This window comes from Anastrepha ludens, chromosome 2 (assembly GCF_028408465.1).
Source record: "Anastrepha ludens isolate Willacy chromosome 2, idAnaLude1.1, whole genome shotgun sequence".
Taxonomy (NCBI): domain Eukaryota; kingdom Metazoa; phylum Arthropoda; class Insecta; order Diptera; family Tephritidae; genus Anastrepha; species Anastrepha ludens.
In genome coordinates, this window is record NC_071498.1 from 142,404,890 (window position 1) to 142,426,345 (window position 21,456).

General features: G+C 37.0%; 1 protein-coding gene across 1 annotated transcript; it reads right to left on the bottom strand.

Moving 5' to 3' along the window:
* Nucleotides 1–11,600: 11,600 nt before the first annotated feature.
* LOC128855185 (jerky protein homolog-like) lies at nucleotides 11,601–18,845 on the bottom strand. Its single transcript, XM_054089896.1, has 4 exons — nucleotides 18,348–18,845; nucleotides 17,791–18,279; nucleotides 17,434–17,722; nucleotides 11,601–11,824 (listed from the first exon to the last, which is right to left on the bottom strand). The coding sequence occupies exons 1-4, from the start codon at nucleotides 18,603–18,605 to the stop codon at nucleotides 11,601–11,603; spliced, it is 1,260 nt and encodes a 419-aa protein (XP_053945871.1). The 5' UTR covers nucleotides 18,606–18,845.
* Nucleotides 18,846–21,456: the final 2,611 nt, after the last annotated feature.

Genomic DNA, 21,456 nt, shown 5'->3' on the forward strand with positions numbered 1-21,456 from the left:
TCAAAAAGCCAAACTTACCACATATCATTTATTTATATTGACCAAAAATGTATTTCCGCAACAGTGAATTTAACTGAAACCACAAAAATCAATTTATATCTGATTTAAGTCTTTATTGCGGAAGAATATTTATTTAGGTGTATGTGTGTATGTATAGGTAAACATATTTTTATGTTAGTTACTCATTAACACATACATATTATATATAGTTTTATCACATCAACTTTTAGGTACTGAGGTACATTTAATAATATTTCACTGTAATTTCAAAATGGAACCATAGATATTCATATGTTGCGGCATTAATTATTTAAAATACTTGTACATACATACGTACATTTGTATATTGCGAATATTTTGTTATAATTTGGCTGGACTATATTTTAGTAAAGAAGACATAAGTAGTTGTTTTAGTATGCATGAGATTTTTTATATTACCAGAGTACATTTACTTCATCGTAATATTAATTTACCTACTAGCGTTAGTAATGATATGCCACATAGATTATCCTGATCTCACTGATGTCTTGAGGGATTTTGTTGGTTTTTTATTTTTTATTTTACACAGGACCACAGAAAGTATTCCATCTATGGTCCACTCGACCAGACTACACCAGACTTTCAAAAGTACATTCGAAAATATAAATTTGAATTGAGAAAGCCTCAATTCAATTTTAGCAATTTCATTTTGGCAAGCATTAATTCAATTTTGAAAACCGCGATTTTGATTTTAGAAAGCGTCAATTCTATTTGTAGAAAATTTCATATGAAGTTCGGAATAGCCAAATGATCTTCAGGAAGCATCGGCTACATTTTATAATTATCAAATTATTTGTAGAAAGCCTCAAATATACTAAAGAAAACATGAAAAAATTGTCAAGAAAAAGACAAATGTACTTCAGAAACTGTTGACGACAATATCAAATCTACTTGAGAAAATATCTGTGCTTTTCTAAGATATAATCGATATGCCACTATTTCGCTTAACCCCATTGGAGTGATATGAGAAAAAAATACGGGCAGAGGCACCTTCCCCATTAAGGGACCGAACATTCCAGGGGTATGCCCACAAATCGTACTCCTTACTTCGTTCGCAGTGGTCAACAGTTCTCATCCGCGGGCTTGTTGTAGTTTTCCTTGGGATTTTTACGTACCGGATCCCAAACCCAGTGCACAATCAGATATCCTGGAACGAATATTCGGAAGCTACCCAGAGGATACTTGAACAAAGCTTGTATGTTGTGAGCTGCTTGAACTACCTGCCGAAAAATCGTCCTGGCCACTCCCCACTGCATGGCGATCAGGGACTTTCTCCACTTGCGTGGACTTCTATGTATGGAACAACCTCCGAGAAAAAATATAACGGGGAAAACTGCGGCAGAGTACTACAGCATACTGCTTGATAACAGTTCGTGTTAGTCTCTAAACTAATCAATAAGCGTAGCAATTAAATAATTGCCTAGATTTTGTGTGCATATACTCGTATTAATCTTTTTTATGAAAATAATTTAAGTTGCAAGTTTTTAAATTTAGGGAGAGAGGAGAAATTAAAGTTATTCTGTAATAGTATTTTACTAAGTTTTTAAAAAATATAAAGTACTTGCGTTTTGCTTCAAATAACTCGAAAACCATAACCTACCGGCAAGGGAGGACTCCAGACCAAAATCGCTTGCTTCCTTTTCAAAGCCAACCCGCATATTTTTTGTGGTCCCGTGTTATTATTTTATTGCTATGTGTGTGTTTGTGTATTTGCGTGTAAACATTCCGCCTGCTAATCCCTAAGGCTTCGCAATTCTAAAACGATTTTTTTAGCTGTAAAGGCTCGTACAAATAATTATATGTATGTACCCCCGAAATTATTATATAACGAATGCAAGGAAGTTTTTTATTTGGAGAAAATACTTAAGGGGTTAGCGGTAGTCAGAATTTTAAAAAAATTACCTTCTTTTGTTTTTTGCATTTTCTAAAAGCATAATATCTTAAAAATATTGCGTGAAAATTTGAAGTGAATCCAACAAATGCTTTTCGAGTTATTCAACAATTAAAAAAGGGCGCTCAGGCGCTACGGAACGTTCGAGAGCAAGTAGCTGGATGCTGCACGTATAAAAGTGGCAGATAAGTGCGCTAACGAAAACGCTCGAGAAGGTAGAATACTACGTAGGCAACAGCAAATCGATTTTTTGGAAACTGCTATGGCGGCTTAAGAACTATTATATGGCGCAGGAATAGATGACACAGTGTAAGTAATTAAGTAATTCGTATAACTCTGCATAAATCGATAGGAAAACTTATAATGCCTTTTTTCTCAAAACTATGTTTTTTGAACTGGTGACCACTGTAACTTAAAAACCGCTTGGTAGATTTCAACAAAATGTATACTGCTTTCGAAAAGCATAAAAGACTGGTACCTGATCGAGGAATTTTTTTTTCAAAAATTTCGATTTTTTTAAACAATTAATTGCCGCTTTTTTTCTCGAAAATATGAAAAATATTTCCTAAGGCTGCTATAGATTTCCTAAGATTGCATAAGATTGATTATTAATAAAACAAATTTCTCTTGTCTGATTGATTTTAGATGAATCTCCAAGAATGATACCGCAAAGGACTGCTGGAGAAACAGGTTCCACACAAACAGCGGTAACTTTTACAATTATTAATTTTTTTTTTTTTTTTGTTTGAAATTTTGCTTATGCAAGCCTAGACGAAACATAATGCATTATTGCTATGTTTTTATTTTTGTAAAATAAATCCATTTACCAGCAAACAAAATTATTGAAAATCACAATTTTTTCGGGCCTCTGACTACCCCTAACTCTTTAAAGAATATTTTATTCAATAACATAAACATGTTTTTTTTTAACTTTAAAAAACTTTACTTTAATTTTTTCCCATTTTTTCCCAAACCATTTTTATTTTACACTTTGTGTGTAGAAGGAAGCTGAACGAAGCATTTGCTATATCATCCCCTTCTATTATAAATAGAAAAGTGAAAATTAAAAATAAAAAACTTTTCCTTACACAGCAGAATTCATTTCCACAGCCATGCACATGCATACATATAATTATTTGTGCGAGGTACCATTTTGCTTTAATCGTATTTTACATTTTAACAATTGTTGTTGTTGTTTTTTTAGTATTATTTTGATCCAATCAATTATCATTTTAATATTTATATATTTCTCCATTCCTCCTAAGTCATCACATTTTCTTACACAGCCAATCGGCTCTTACATTCTAAGTACAGGTATTTAATACACTTTCATAAGTACATCTTCTGCATACATATTTATATAAAAATATTAATCTTATCGTCTGGCCATCAGTTTGCTTTTTTGCTTCATTGAACAAGTAAATTCATTTGTCAGTGATTTTAAGAAATTCCCAAAACGGCACGTTTTCCACAAAGCCAGACAACTATTCGGCGGCTTGTCGCGCCACTCAGTCACAATGGCGCAATGGTGCACAGTGGTTTATTTAGGCGTGGCATATAAATAATTGAAATATACTTTTAATTAGAATCTGAGTCACCAAACGAAACATTAAGTACAAATCAAACAAAATAATGATTAAACTTTCATTGTCAATTTTATAGAAACCAATTTCGGTCAGGCAAAGGCATAAAATGTAGACTATGCCGGGAGCAATATCAATTCCACTCGGAAAAAATAGCGACTCTGAGCGGAAGAATCACCAAATCTTAAGAACCCAATCTTAAAGTTAACAAACTGGAGAACGCAATAACGGCAGCCTTCGAAAACAGTTGCGAACTAGTTATGAAGAAGCGTGCCAGAAACGCCCTTTAGTGGAGTAAGGAGTTTCAAGTTCTTCAGAGGAAAGTCCGTCAGTTCTTCAATAGTGCCAAGGCAACCGGAGACTGGGACTCTTATATTTAGAAGTACCTTATCGGCGTACAATAGGGAGCTGAGAAAATCAAAGAGAGACTCATGGAGGAAGTACTGTGAGGAGATTGAATTCCACCCAGCGGCTACTAGACTTCCAGAGTCACTCAGCAAAGATCACTCTACCTTGTAGCCAAAGAGAAGGCAGTCGGTGAAGCTCTAAGACTTCCTCATCAATTCCATCTCAAAGAAGGCAATCTTACAGGACATATAAGAATTTTGGGTTCAATCTTAAACTCTCTGTGCCTGACAGTCGACGAAACTAGAATTCTCCAAGAAATTCAAAGTGGTCATTAGTGACCGCTCAGCGTGGAGAAACAATGAAATATCCTTAAAACAGGGCGCACAGGTGTGGTTTACTGATGGGTCTAAAAAAAGAGGACGGTAGAGCTGAGGCTGAAATTGTCGGACCACATTTCAAAAAAGCAATTGCTATGGGAAAAACCACCTCCATTTTTCAGGCGGAGATCCACACCACGGCACGCACGGAACCAATATAAACCTTCTCTCTGACAGTCAAGCAGCTCTAAAATCGCTGGATAGTTTCTCATTCCAATCAAGGTTGATCTGGAAATGTTTTAAAATCCTCAACACCCTAGCATCAAGAAACTCTGTTAAATTGATATGCATTTCGGGAAATGAGGGGCACGAAGACAATGAAATTGCGGACACTTTAGCGGAAAAGGGGGGCAAACACTCTCTTCATAGGTTTTGAACCTTTCTGCGGGGTAAATAACAACTTCAAAAGTGCCTTTCTACGTGAGCAGGAACAACGAGGCCTAATCGGTTACTGGAGAGCCTAATCGGGCATGCGGCAATCGAAAAGATTTATAGATCCAGAACGTATTGTATAAAGACGGAAGCAATTCTTAACCTAAGCAGAAACGACATAAAATTTTACAGTGAACTGTTAACAAGACAGTGTAAAGTTAATTATCACATGAAAAAGGCAGGTGCGACAGAGAGCGATTCCTGTAGACTCTGCATATTCTATGGGACTGCCGAGCAGTGGCACGACGCAGACTAAATTACCAGCGAAATGGGGCTATAGATCCAAACTTCCTGATAGAAATTAAGCCTACAGCATTTCTAGAATCTATTAACAGCCTAAAACTGTTTGAGCAGGCTACATGGCTGTACAATAGATATCTTCAGATCGCAATGCACAAACAGCCAATCAATAATAATGCCGGCAGCAAGCAATATGACTTAATTTACTAAAATATTTTGTTCTATTGATTGCCCTCTGGAACATGTAAATGAAATTCAGGAGCGTTACAATTTAAGGCATAATCTGATTTTTGTTCAAATTTTAATTTCTTCGCAAAAGCAGTTTTTTCTTTACATCTCAGAAGTTAAACGTAAAAAAATGGATTTGCCAGTTACTTAACCTAGATGGCACTTCTTCGTCGAATCGGCAACGTGTATTTTCAATGTTTGAGTTGGCCAAAAAAGGGTTAATTTGTTTATTCAATCTATACGTTAAGAAATGTATGCAAAAACTGAAAAATGCAACAATTATAAGAAAAATCAATGAATTTATAATATTTCAACTCGTAAAAAAATACATATTTTTTTTATATTGGCAGCACTGCGCATCAATTTAAAGTAGACGTCATAAAATCGAGTCGACAAAGATGAGTCTTAAGGTATTTTGGAGACCTTACCACCAATTCTCTATTGACTGAATTCAACGAATACTAACAGTGTTTCTTACGTATTCTCTCTTTCTTTACTGAGCTCCTGTTTTCCCGTACTTCCATCATATGAATCCGCTTACTTCTAATTAATCTAAAACACAAGAGAAAAACAATTTTAAAAAAATTTACATGGAAAGTGGAACATCGACTTTGTCGCTGTCTTTATTATTTAGTATTATCAGGGGTGAAATGACTGTTCGTGTCTTTTAGAAAACATTAACTTTCAGTCCCTACCAGGTCATTACGTCATTATACTTTCCATTTGAAGAGGCTCAGAACAAATTATGTCCCGATTGCTCGCTCTCTTCATGAACTCAATGAGATCTCGAATTTTATTGAACTTAATTTCACATAACCATATTTTCGTAGTAGGATGTCAGTAGAAACTATCGAAGATTGCTATCAGAATAAATAAAAAATAAATAAAAGGCACCATGTAGGGTTAATAGTGATATAAAGCGCCAAGAGCCAATAGAAATAAATACATTTTGGCTGGGTCATGTCGTCCGAATGGATGCAAACGCTTCGGCTCTGAAAGCGTGCGATGCGGTACCAGCTGGTGGTAGCAGAAGAAGAGGAAGGCTTCCTCTGCGTTCTAAAGATGAGGTGGAGAAGGACTTCGCTTTACTTGCTGTGGCGACTGGAGCGCTTTATTATACTTGAACAAAATCGCAAAGGAAAGAGGAGCATTTCTGTCAATTACAAGTAAATGCTTGCATTGATGGCTTTTGGATGGGTGTTCGGTAACCCCATTAAAATGTTATGGCCAATGCCGCAAGAGCAGCTAATGAAAAGGTGACCAGATATTTTCAGCTCATCCGCAAAAGTAGCACCATTTTAATTTTTTTTTCCTTTTTCACTTCTCTCGGGCGCATAAGGCCTCGACAAGACTCTTCCATCGTATACGGTTCTGTGCTGTTGTTTTTGCATCGTCCTATGAGATGTTGGCATCTGCTAGTTCGCGCAGCATCGACCATCTCCAAGTGTTTTTGGTCCACCGCCACCTCTACTCCCTTGCTGAGTTCAGTCCAGTACCATTCTCGTGAGGCACCACTTTTATGGCTAACCGAAAATGTCCGCAAAAGGCACCCACCCAATATTCGAATTATGTTGCTTTATTAGACTTAAAAGCTTTTATAAGCAAACCTTAAAAGCCTTCGAGCGCCTTAAGTTGAAGGGAGCAAAATAAATATTGTTCCGTAAATAAATAACTTCGGGAAAAAAAGAAACCTCGTATGTAAATACATATGTTTGTGTGTATATGTATAGCACAGACGGGATTGATTCACATTATTTAAGATCTACCTGGATTTCAGGTGGCACTTCATGTCATGGAGACTAAATTTCCTTCTGATTATTAGTGCAAGTGAACCATACGTAAGATACTTCTGGTAAATCGATTTCGATTTCTTTTCGATTCGAAAAGAAAAATTTCAAATTTTGAGTCAATTAGCTGGCTTGAACATAAATGAGTATTTAAGCATTTTTTCAATCTTAGTGCTTCGAGTAGCCAATTTTTGTTGTATTACGGCATCCTAGACAAAGTGGCGGCCGCCATTCGGAACTCAGAGAGAGAACGTTGGTTCGAATTTCGTAGAAAAATCAAAAATTTAGAAAAAGTTTTTTCTAATAGCGGTCGCCCCATGGCAGGCAATGGCAAACCTCTGAGTGTATTTCTGCCATGAAAAAGCTCCTCATAAAAATATCTGCCGTTCAGAGTCGGCTTGAAACTGCAGGCCCCTCCATTTGTGGAACAACATCAAGACGCACACCACAAATAGGAGGAGGAGCTCGGCCAAACACCCAAAAAGGGTGTGCACGCCAATTATAATAGGACTATGAATAAGTTCGTTTCGGTTTTACAACAGATGGCGTAACTTGATTATTATTCCATCGATCCACATTTCCAAACATTCATTGGAGAGCTACTGTCGTAAGGCACAAACGTCAGTATAAGTTTTTTATTTGAAGCGTAAACAACAATATTTTTACCACACTTGAAAATGTCGAATTTCGTGCCAAATAATGTGTTTTTGCGGGGAATTCTTCTTCATTATTTTAATATGAAGAAAAAAGCAGCCGAAAGTCATCGTATCTTGGTGGAAGTTTATGGTGAGCATGCTCTATCTGAGCGAACGTGCCAGAAGTGGTTTGCACGCTTTAAAAGTGGTGATTTTGGCTTGGAAGACGAAGAACGCGAGGGTGCGCCGCCAAAGTTCATGGATACCGAATTGGAGGAATTGCTCGATCAAGATCCGGCTCAAACGCAAGAAGAGGTTGCAAAAACTTTGGGAGTTGATCAATCAACCATTTCCAAACGTTTAAAAGCCATGGGAATGATCCGAAAGGTAGGCCATTGGGTGCCGTATGAATTGAAGCCAAGAGACGTTGAACGCCGTTTTATGGCATGCGAACAACTGCTTCAACGGCACAAAAGAAAGGGTTTTTTGCATCGAATTGTGACTGGCGATGAAAAGTGGGTCCATTACGACAATCCAAAACGTCGGGCAACGTATGGATAGCCTGGCCATGCTTCAACATCGACGTCGGCGCAGAATATTCATGGCCTGAAGGTTATGCTGTGTATCTGGTGGGACCAGCTGGGTGTTGTGTATTATGAGCTACTGAAACCGAATGAAACGATTACGGGGGATGTCTACCGACGACAATTGATGCGTTTGAGCCGAGCACTGCGAGAAAAACGGCCGCAATACGCCGATAGACACGACAAAGTTATTTTGCAACATGACAATGCTCGGCCACATGTTGCACAAGTGGTCAAAACATACTTAGAAACGCTCAAATGGGATGTCCTACCCCACCCGCCGTATAGTCCAGACCTTGCGCCATCCGATTACTATCTCTTCCGATCGATGCAACATGGCCTGGCTGACCAGCACTTCCGTAATTACGATGAAGTCAAAAAATGGATCGATTCGTGGATTGCGGCAAAACCGACCGAATTTTTCACAAAGGGAATCCGTGAATTGCCAGAAAGATGGGAAAAAGTAGTAGTAAGCGATGGACAATATTTTGAATATTAAATTTGTAGCCATTTTACGTCAATAAAGTTTCAAATTTCGAAAAAAAACCGCACGAACTTATTCATAGTCCTATTATATAATATGTATATACATACAAGATAGGGCAAAATTAATCCTCCAATTTTGCTTTTGAATAAACTCTTTACTAAATAAACAAAAATAATTTTAAGTGATGGAAATATTGACTTATATTTTGATCTTTACACGATCCGTTGCTTGTCTGTGACACCATTTCAAAAATGCGGCCGCTAATTCGACTACCATAGGCTGACAATTTTTGTAAAGGGTGATCAGATTAGAAACACTTTTTCCAATAAGTTTTTTTGACAGGTCATACGCGACTAATTTCAAACTAAATACATAATTTTTTTCAGTATTCGTTGACATTTCATCAGGGAAAGATTTACACCTCAACAACCTTCATGAATCGCAAAATGGTATTACGAAAATCGACGCTCTGTCAGAGGTGTTCATCGCGCGCTCAGGCCAACTTACGGTGTTCAGCGATGAGGCCCGTTTTTTGGCTTAATGGCTACGTCAATAAGCAAAATTGCTGAATTTGAGCTGAAAAGCAAGCCAAATTCATTGAAGAACAACCATTATATCCATTGAAAACAACTGTTTGATGTGGCCTATGGGCTGGAGGAATCATCGACCATATGGGTATCTTCAAAGACGAGGCTGCCGCCAATGTAACAATGAATAGCGAACGCTATCGCACCATGATGAACGAACTTTTTGATGCCGGAATTGAAGCGCGTGATCTCTTCAACATTTGGTTCCAACAATACGGCGCTACTTATCATACAGCGCATGAAACAATGGATTTACTGCGTCGGTGTTTCGGTAAGCAATTTATATCTCTCGTCTCGAGTTCGTGGATTGTCCACCAAAATCGTGTGATATCGCAACTTTGGACGTTTATTTGTAGAGGTATGTAAAGTCTAAATTCTTCGTTTTAGGCATTGAAAGCAAACATTACTAAAGTTATTCACGCGATACCGACCGAAGTCCTCCAGCGAGTCATTCAAAATTGGTGTTTATGGATGGTCGAATTACGGTGCAGTTGTGGCCAACATATTAAAGGAGTTGTCTTTAAAAGATGAAGGTCATGCATAGTTCTACACAAAAATCCCAATCCCAATAAGCTTACGTCTTCTTCTACGTCTTAAATCCAGCAGTGATTGAATTTTTTATTTTTGGAAGGTTTAAAAGCAAAGGAAATTTATGGACGAATGTTTAAGGTGTATAAGGACTTTTCGCCCTCAATGAGTACAGTAGATAGGTGGGTTGCTGAATTTAAACGCGGGCGTACAAGCCTTCAAGGCGATCCACGCCAAGGGCGTCCAAAAACAGCAACAACATCAGAAATCGTAGAAAAAATACCGGATATCGTATGGCAAATCGACGAGTGACTATAAGGGATTTAGTAGAAGCCTTAGGCATCTCATTGGGCAGTGCAAGCAATATTTTGACTGAAGTATTGGGTTTCCGAAAGTTGCGCGCACTATGCCCAATCAATTCGAATTTTCGTTGTTTTATTTCAATTTAAAATCCGATACCCCCAAATTGATCACCCTGTAGTATTGATATATAGTATTTAATAAGCGTCCACATTATTTGTTAGGTTTGTGGCCGAGCTTTTCCAACAATTTGAGGTAGATGCCAACCTGTAGTCCTATAAATAGAGGAATCCACAATTTTATGCCGCCTGAGAACGGCAGACTCGCTTTTTATGAAGGGAAGTTGTTTCATGGCAGAAATGCAGTTGAAGATGTATCATTTGCCTGCCGAAGAGAAACCGCTTTTTCAATAATTTTATATTTCATGTTCACAAAGAACTTTGAACGTGGACCCAGTGAACAAAATGACTTCACTGGAGCAACTTTCAGATAAAATAGAAACCCAATTTTTTTTTTAATTTCTCAAGTGACTTAGCAACTTAAACTGTAACACTTAAAAATAAAATAAAGAAATATGTACAAGTAATTACTAATAAAAGAAAAAACAACTCTTTAGCATGAAAACTGAGTGAATATCAAAATAATTTTCAGCCTACACCACTGTGCCAATTGAGGCGTCGCCTTTTTTTCATTTGCATTTCAATTTCAATGAACTTGTCAATGATTTTTTTATATGAATCTTTATGTGTATATGCGCTTTTGCTATTCTTTACCATTCACCGCCTTTAGTATTTATTAGGTACTGTCTCTTTCTTCTTCTACTTCAACTACTTAAATTAAAATACATATCACCTTAGTTATAGTAGCCATGCAGATCTCTGTTGCTTCTGACGTCTGTGCATAATGACGCAACTGCTTGTGCATTTTAAAACATTGTATTTTTTATTTGCGAATTCCCTATTGACTGCACTTTATAATTGGAATGCGGCTGCTGTCGCTACGCGTGCCGCATTTCCACCAGCAAAAAGAAAACTTCTTATCAGCGCTGTCTGCTGCTCCATTGTATTTTGCTTTACCGTACTTTCAATACGCAGTCAATTCTTTCAAATAACCACAGACGTTTTTTTCCCCTTCTGATTGTTATTTCTTCTTTTGCTGTATTATTCAGCTTCAATGCGGTTGTGAAATGATTATTTACCTATGTATAAATATATAATATTTAATTTCAATAATTGCAATAAGTGTTTTTTTTTAATTTTTTTTTTGTTTCACATTGAGCTCTGCTTTGTTTATTGGCGTTACATTTTTAGCGTCGACTTTAAGTCGTGGCCGGTGCATGGAAGTTCGAAAAAGTGTGTGCCATTGAAGAGTAAAAATAGTTTGAGATTTCTTTTATATGATATAAAGCTATTTAGTTTGTATTCATTTGGTTTATTTTTGTGTTTTATAAGCCTTGCCTTCCAGTTTTATTTACTGTGCCAACTCATTTTATGGTTGAATTAAATTCGTGATTGCGCATAAATCTTGTTCAGACTGCATTTACCCTATCTTATTTTAAATTTCTATTTTCTGTTTTTTAGTTTTCGCCCAATTCTCTTCCTTCTGTTTATCATTCTTCGCCTGTTCCTCTACGTCTGTATTTACTTTGTCAATCTGCTGTACTTTCGCATAATTACGCAAATCTCGACTCTCTAAACTCTCCGCTGCCTGCCGGTGCTTGCCTTTTCGCTTACAGTCTTCTGCATTTGTATTCTGCTCACGTTGCTGATGTTTAGCCGCTGATTAGCCAAGTTTTCAGGTAAACAAACAGAAACTCCGCCACATGGGACACCTTTCGTAAGGCAACTGCAAATAAGAATCAGAGAAATGAGGTTACTGAGAGTTCAAATTTTGTAGGTGAGTTAAAAAGCAATAAATAATAAATTCGTTCCTAATTAATTTTTAAAAAGCATTGCAAAGCATTTTTTACTTAACACTTGACATATTCAATCTCTCCATCGATGGTACGTTTTCTCTACGGGTATGGTAAAGCCAAACCAACTACTACTAACTGATTTCTATTCACAACTCACTATTGTAATGGGTGGTTAAGTTTCAAGGCCCAGTGTTGATTTTAAATCAAATACAGTTTCTTTAACAAATTGTTGTCATTTTTCTTCATTATGATAAAATTAGAATGCTTCAATTACGCATAAAATAAAGTATCGGCCAACTGGCCGCCGCGGTCTCGGCGACACACCTCCATCCGATGGTCCAAATTTTCGATGACGCTGAGGCATAATTGAGGTTCTTTGCCGTTAATGGGCCTAATTATCTCATCTTTAAGCTCTTGAATTGTTGCTGGCTTATCGACGTACACCTTTTCTTTCAAATAACCCCAAAGAATGAAGTCCAACGGTGTCAAATCGCATGATCTTGGCGGCCAATTGACATCGCCGCGACGTGAGATTATTCGGTCATCAAATTTTTCGTGCAAAATAGCCATTGTTTCGTTAGCTGTGTGACAAGTGGCACCGTCCTGTTGAAACCATATATCGTCCACATCTATATCTTCCAATTCGGGCCATGAAAAGTTCGTTATCATCTCACGATAGCGAACACTATTCACAGTAATTGCCTGACCGGCCTCATTTTGGAAAAAATACCGCCCAATGATGCCGCCGGCCCATAAACCGTACCAAACAGTCACTCTTTGTGGATGCATTGGTTTTTCGGCAATCACTCTTGGATTGTCATTCGCCCAAATGCGGCAATTCTGCTTATTGACGAATCCACTGAGGTGAAAATGTGCATCATCACTGAAGATGATTTTCTTCACGAAGTGCGCGATATGCATTTTGATTTGAACGCCCGTTTTCATAATAAGCCTGAATAACTTTAACGCATTGCTCGATTGTGTGTTTTTCCATGATTTAAATTGAATTAATCTGAAATTGAAAAATTTCGAATGAAGTGCAAAAAAAAGCCTGATGGTTAGGTGTGATTTGCATTCAACATCGGCCCTTAAAATTTAACCACCCTTAATAAACGCCGGTTTAAATAAAGCTTTTAACGAAGTACGTTTTTTTTGTTCTTCTGATTTCTCTCTTGAGGAGCATAGGGCCTACAAGGCTTCACCTACGTACGCGTTCAGCTGCTATCATCTTAGCCTTGTGTTTATGGAAGATGAGTCATGCAGGATGGATCTTTTCCAGTGTTCTTTGGCCGGCCGCGACTTTTGCTTCCCTAGGGACTCCCATCTAGGGCCATTCTTGTGATGCCGTGGGGCGATTTTCTAAGAGCGCGGCCTGTCCAACTCCATTTCCCGCGTGTTAGCTAAAGTAAGATGGGCTTCTCGTTCGTTTGTCTTTAAAGCTCTCCGTTACTTATTATATTGGGCCAGAATATTCTGCATATTATCATCAAGCATTTGTTGGTGAAGCATTAACGTTTCTGCGTGATCGTGACCGAGCACGTTGAAATTGAAATTTGAAAAGGTCGAACCAAGGGACACCAGGAGATTTGGTGGTTCCTAAAACACTGAGGCTAAAAAGCCCATTGTACGAGTATTTAGAGCTCTGGAAAGAGGGTAGATAGTCAAGGAGGGAAGGAGAAAAGTATCAGAGAAAGAGATAGGAAAGAATAGAGACAAGACAAAGGTAGTCCTCTGAGAATTTTCCAGATTCTTTGGCAAATCTGTAAATATCCTCCAGTTTTAGAGGACAAATATTACGCATTCTCACGGCATCCGAACCCAAAACTCATAGCCGTGCTCTAGCAAAGGCAGGACACTCACAGAGAAAGTGCTCAGTGCTATCCGCCTCCTTCAAGCACATTGGGTCCTCAATGATTCCAAGGGTGGTCATATGCTGACCCCATGGGTTATGTCCTGTAATAATACCGAACATCAACCGAATGTATTTCCTTCCAAGTTTTAGTAGAAAGTTTGACAGTTTTCTGTTCGGACTTGTCACAAAACACTTTGCAGTTCTGCAGCGTTCTAGACCGAACCATCGCTCTTTATGTAGATTGCATAGATAATCGCTGATTCAATCCATAATTCCTGCGGAACTGAATCCGATTATTGGCTCTGGCTCTTGTAGGTGACCCGCTGATCCACGGTTGGCCAATTCATCGGCAATTTCGTTTCCTGAAGCACCGGAGTGTTCTGGAACCCATATAAGTACAAACCTGTTTTGTCTTGCGACAGAATTAAGTTTCTTCTTACATTCTTAAACAATCTTTGAGGTTTGCTTCGCGTTCTCCAGAGCCTTCAGTGCAACCTGACTGTCACTGAAAACTCCAATCTGTTTTCCGCTCCATCTCGTCTCCATGCATTCGGCTACTTTCAGGATGGCAAAAATGTCCGTTTGGAAAACAGCATAGTGATACTTATTACTATCGTTTAAGTACCATCCGGCTCCAGACCCTATTTCATTTTTGGACCAATCGGTAAAGAAAATACTGAGCACGTTACTCGTTGCTCAATCGTAAGTTCGAGCTTTTCGGTGTTTGACATCGTTGCCTCGACTAGTCCTTATTAGCTTCAAATTTGACACTTGGGTGCAGTGTTGCACTTGACGCTGACATTTCTTTGCACTTCCAATGGTATTTTTTGCCTACTTTTGGCGCGTTAATCAATTTGCTTTGATCACCGAAACGGTTGAAATGTCATTTTACAACCTTCTACTTCAACTATCGTCACTCGTTTGGCAAACGCACTCATTGTATCGCTTCGTCTCCTCCATACCTACCATCTATTTACTTCACAGCAGTTTCTTATTGCTTTCCCGCTTACACACATTCAATCGGCGCTTTATCTGATACTCACACACAGCACTCATTTGCACGGGCTATGGCTATCTATAATACCCGTTGTCGGTTGTCGATTGTCGGTTGCCTGCATGTCGCCAGTCTACTTCAATGCTTACTTGTGTGCTATATACATTGATGCACGGCGTGGGTAGTTTGCTATAGAGCAAACGGGAGAGAAAGAAAGGCATTCGAGAGAGAAGGGGAGAGACGGCGTGTCTCGGTGGCTCCCTCACATCGTTCAGCGCTTGCGATGCGAGAGAGCGACAGAGAGAGCGAATAGGCGAGAGTGGGAAGGAGCAGCTGCTCCTTGGCCCCGCCCATTTGATGGATTTCGGTAACGCTCCGGACTTACCGTTTCACTCGCCTATTTTCAATCTGCCTTGGGGCCACCGACGCGCCTAAAGAAGTTTCACTTCAAAAAAAAAAACAGAGTGAAAGTTCAGGGAAATTTATTTTATCTCCTTCAAAATATGACCCATCTGAAGTAACACACATGTGCCAACGTTTAACCCAGCCCTCAAAGCAAATAGACAAACGTATGCAAACATATTTCTAATATACATATGTATGTATGCAAAAATCACATTTCTCTTTCATGATTATTTCCCGTAGGCATTTCGCATGCGCAAATGGATTATTTCTTGTGAGATGAATAAATTAATTCTAAGTACAGTCTAATCTTGGTAATTCGGACACTTGATAATTCGGACAGCGCGGTAATCCGGACACCAAAACGTGTTCTATTGAAGTCTCTGTAATCCGGACACCACGTATTCATGTACCTCTAAAATTCGGACACTTCTTTATTTTCCAGTGAATATGCTGAAATAAAAAGGAATTCCGTTATTTTTTATTTTATTTTATAAAGGGGACTCCCCTGCTAACTACTTTGCGTGAATAGTGCGTTTAAGTGCTCGTCAGCCTCCTAGTTCATATTCATAAGCATATTTGCGTAACGTGTAGTTCAGTAGCTAATTTCAAACATTAACTCCATAATTTCTTTAACTGTGGACTGCATAAATTTAACTATGGCACCAGCAGCTAAGAAAAAACATACGTTTTTAACGATACACCAGAAAAAGAAGTTCTTAAGAAACTAAGTGAAGGACAGTCAATTCGACAGCTACCTGCGCAATACAATGTAGGTAAATCTACAATTTCGGACATAAAATCAAGTGGATTAAAGATTGATAGGTAAAAAACGAAAACATTTTGTAAGAAGAGCTTACACTCCTTTGATTATATTTTGCAGTTACATTGCTAGAACAGAATGTGGCCTTGGAAAGCGTAAAACTATGCGACCTGCGGAGTTTGAAAAGATGGAAGACCACTTTTATAAATGGTTTGTGAACGCAAGACGAAACAATGCACCGATTTCCTCGGAAATCATCAAAGAAAAGGCCAAACAATTATGTTCCCAAATTTACGGACAAAGTGTGGAATTTGTGGCTAGTAATGGTTGGTTTAGTAATTTTCGCTCCTGATATTGAATTAAATTCTTAAAAATATCTGGCGAAAAACTTTCCAATGATTCTACTGCTGTGCTACCCTTTATTGAAAAATTGCGAAAGAAAATTGCAGAAATGGGCATTACGTATGATCAGGTTTATAATGCAGATGAGACTGCTTTGTTTTGGAGAAAACTTCCAGAAAAAACCCTTGCATTACATAATGAAAAATCCGCACCCGGGCGCAAAATTGGAAAAGAAAGAGTAACACTTCTAGTTTGCTGTAATGCAACCGGAGAACATAAACTTCCATTGTTCATGATAGGGAAAGCCAAAAACCTTCCGCTTGGGTACTCCCATACCAAAAATGCTTGGATGACAGAGCAAATCTTTAAAAATTGGTTTGAAAACTCATTCGTTAAAGAAGTAAAGCGTTACTTAAAGGAAAAGAATTTACCAGCCAAAGCCATTTTACTGCTCGACAATGCAACTTGCCATCCCCAATCACTGTCGGATGTCGATAAGGACATATATGTTATGTTTTTACCACCAAACTTCACGGCTCTTATACAGCCAATGGACCAAAATGCTATCCGAATTTTAAAGACAAACTATCGGAAGAGTTTTTTGTCTCTACTTTTGTCCAGCCCAACGATCAATCTCCCAGAATCTTTAAAAAACTTTACATTAAAAGATGTGGTTTTTTTATCGTCTATTGCTTGGAAAAATGTGGATGAACGTGTGCTAAAATTTCGCACTCTCAAGCTATTGTCGCATTTGATAGTTGTATTAAATATGCAGAGAAACATGAATTTGCATCCGGAGACATTTTAAAACTTGTGAGTCTCAGAAATATTGCCTTCAGAAAGAGAAATGAAACAAAATTGCGGCAAACGAATATATTGAATTATTTTACGGCCGAATAAAACTAATATATGTAAATACAGTGGAGTCTGGATATAGTGAACTAATTTATCCAAGGCCTGTTCACAGTATCCAGGTTGTTCACTATATTAAGGTTGACATTTTTTTTTGTTTTAACTTGGTTTATTAGCTTTAAATTCAGGTTTTTTATATAAACAAAACAGATTATTTGTATAAAGTAATATTTGGAAAAATACATACATATTATTGAAAGAATTTACGAATAGATGTTTGCTGTTTGTGTTCGGAAATTGACTTTTGAACCGCTTTTTCGCGTAGACTTTTCAGTACTAGTATGCCAGCATAGTCAGTGGTGTTAGCTTCAGCCCATGCGATAGCTATATCGAAGCTTTTAATGGCTTCAGTAGCTTTTATTGAATTTCCGATCTGTCCTTCGCCTTGGATGTCACTACCAGATTCTTCAGTATCCATGGCATAATTATCTAAATCAATTTCTTCGTCAACTTGGATTGAATTCCACTTCTCAATATCTTGTTCAATGTAGGTTTCCTAAAACAAATAATGTTCACATACAAACTTAATTAACAGGTGCTTGTCAAGAGGGTGAATAAAATTACCTCCGGTAATACAATTTGCAGCAGACCCTGTATATCATGAACTTCTTCACATTTTTCCTGCAATATTTTTTCACGAAGTAAGCTCAATGGAATATCATCGTCTTCATCCTCGCTTTCATTTGCTTCTGTAGTATTTAAGCATTCTAATAAAGGCTTCCAACATTTTACTATTACATTTACCTGCAGCTGATTCCAAGCAAGCATTAAAAATGATACAGCTTCCTTTAAAGTTAAATGTTTAAGAAATTGTGTGATGTCATCCTTTCCTACAGCTAAAAGCAGGAGATGCTTTTTGTAATACAACTTAGTTAAGCGAATCACATTTTGATCCATAGGCTGAATTAAAGGCGTTACATTTGGAGGCATATAAATCACGAATATGGATCCATCAGCAGTTTTAAGTTCATCTTCTGGTGGATGGCAAGGGGCGTTATCAAGCAAAAGGATAGCTTTGGCTGGTAATCCTTTCTGTAGTAAATACTTTTGAACCTAATATAAATTAAAAACGAATAAATACTCTGCAAAAATGTCAAGAGTTGCATTATAAATGTATGTACCTGAGGGACGAAGCAATGGTGAAACCATTCTCTGAAAATGTTGGCGGTCATCCATGCATTCTTAGAGTTCCGATAGTCTACCGGGATGTCATAAGCCTTAAAGGAGCGCGGCTTCTTGGCATGCCCAATTATTAACGGTTTGACTTTATGCTGACCAGTTGCATTTGTACATGCAAGAAAAGTAATTCTGGCCTCTTCTGCTTTTCTCCCCGGAGCTGTTTTTTCTGTTTGGCTGACATACGTTCTATCAGGAAGCATTTTCCAAAACAAGCCGGTCTCGTCTGCGTTATATACTTGGTCCTCGCAAAGCTTCAATTCGTAAATAATGTTTCTGAGTTTTTTTTTTAACAGTTTATGCTTGCCGTTGCGTTTAAAGCTTTGTTCACTATTTCGAGTTGTCGATAGTTCACTATTTAGAGTACTCAATGTAAATTTCTAGGTGTTCACTATATCGAGGTGTTCATTATACCGGGGGTTCCTTATACCCAGACTCCACTGTATAACTCATTGAATATTAATCAATTTAAGATTAAATAAAAGTTTATTTCATTTAATTACTGATCTACTGATTTCTATTAAATTTTTTACCTACTCGATAATCCGGAAAATTCGATATTTCGGACAACCTCTGGTATTTAATTGTCCGAATTATCGAGATTATACTGTATATGCATGCATGAATGTGAAATTTTAAGTATGTAATTAACTAATATTAAATTAATTAAATTGTATTGATATTAAGTGCATTATCAAAATAATTTCAAAATATTCACATAAAAAATTGGCTTTGTAAACCATTCATTTGCATCAACGGTTATTATTCAACAATATGTGTCCTTTTTAAATTTTTATATCCATATGTATGTATATTCATATACTAAATAGATATAACATCTACCATACATATTCAAAACACAGCTCATATGTATCTACATATAAAAAATTGAAAAGCAAATAGACAAACGTATGCAAAAATATTCCTAACATATGCAAAAAAACTCATCTAAACGATATTCGCGTACATATACATATGTATGTATATATGCATATACATATGAATACATATGTTGGGACAATGTACATATGTACGTAAAAGTTTCTATTCTAAGCAAAACAATGAATATTCGTATATACATACATATAACCGCACATACTTACTTTATGCCTCCACATGTGTATGCTTCCAAAACTAAAATGCTAAGCCTAGCGACTACAAGAACAAAATGCATTCCTAGGCGTAGCTGTTGCGGCCATGATTATTTACCCGCGACGGCGCTGAACAGTTTCAAATATTAAAAAGCACAACAAAAACAAATTCATTGATAAGTTCGAGCTCATATTTCTACGAGCAAAGTACTTTCATTCATAAAACGAGCCGCCCATATGCCAATTTTCTCGACCATTCGAAAATAGTCAATATTGGAATATTTCGCGTTGAATTATTTGCTAATATTTGGTAAATCTTGAATTTTTGTCAAGTCGAGTGGCCGCGGCTCCGTACATATGTATGCATCAATATATGTATGTATGTAAATATGTGTTCTAAATTCTCGACAGCAATAGCAAATCGAAATATTTTTTCTGTCGCAAGTGCTCGCAGCCTCATATGTATGTACATATGTATGTCTATGAAAGTTTGTATGCATGTATTTATGTATATGCGTGTTTGCTTTTGCACGTCTATATGAACGATTTTTCATATGCAGATATTCATTTGATTTTGCTGAACGAATATATTGCTTTTGTAAGGAAATCCTGTCGAATTTAATTATTGGTATATGTTCATTTAAGTTCTTTTTACCAAATAAATATTATTATCCTTAAGAAAATTTAAACACTAGTTTTTTTAATCTCTATTTTTTATTTTTACCAACAAGTAAGTTAACTACTCATATATAGTATATACATATATATTACAATACTATAAATAATAGGTATTTATTGTACATTTCCTGAAATGAAAAAAAAATATAAACTTGTGAAAGCACGAATTACGAAATTGTTCTTATATTCGTCCCCTTAGTATAACAATAGCCTATGTGCTCATAGGCTATTATTTTTTTATTGAATTTTTGGATTCTCCATCGTAGATTTTATATGTGGCCAAAATTTTGTCAAATTCTAGTTCCACAAAGTGGGTCAAAACGTCAGTCAAAAAGTAATAAATATTTACAGACATTAAGAGATTTGAGTGAAAGCTACTTTCGACAAAAAGTTTGAAATTCATTTTCTCAAAACATCAAAAAATTTATAGGCTTTTTTAATACTAAGGGGACGTATTATAACAATTGCTTGGATAAATATGAGCCTCCGTCAATTTTGGGCAAATTTTAAAATTGGAATTCTTCTGATCAATATCAAATAATATAATTTCCTAATGACCTTAAAGCTTGCAGTGGCCATGGGCGGTTGGAATATCATATTTCATAAATACATTACGGATGGACTTTATGAGATGGCAATAGTCAAACATGCAAAAATTGGATATTTATGCACGACAACGATCCCAAACATACTGCGGGAGTGGTCAAAAGCTGGCTTTCGCAGGAAAATATTACCCAGCTCGATTGGCCAGCACAAAGTCCGGATTTAAAACCAATCGAAAACTTGTGGAATGATGTGAAGACGATGGTTGGACAAAAAAAATTAAAAAATATCGATGAACTTTGGGAAGGTGTACAGGAAGCATGTAACTCATTTTCTTTGGACAGGTGCCAAAAGTTAATAGAGAATTTACCACGCAGGTGTGAAGGAGTTATACAGAATAACGGCTATTCTACCAAATATTGATATGGTAAATAATAATAGTCAACAATCTTTTCTCATTTCTTACAAATATTTCATATTTTTTACAGAAATCAAAACTGCGCTAAGTCTTTGTCCAAATCCCACTATGACCAAATAAGAATTACTTCTATTTTATCATATTTTTTCTAGGGAAAACTGTCTACTTTAAGTTATTTTGTCTTATAATAAAGTGTTAAATATATTTAGTTAAAAAAACTGGATTTATTTTGGTTTCATATCATTTAATCGAGCATCATATTGAACTCTTTTTAAGTGCGCTAAACGTTTGACCATAGCTGTATGCATACATACAATTACGCGC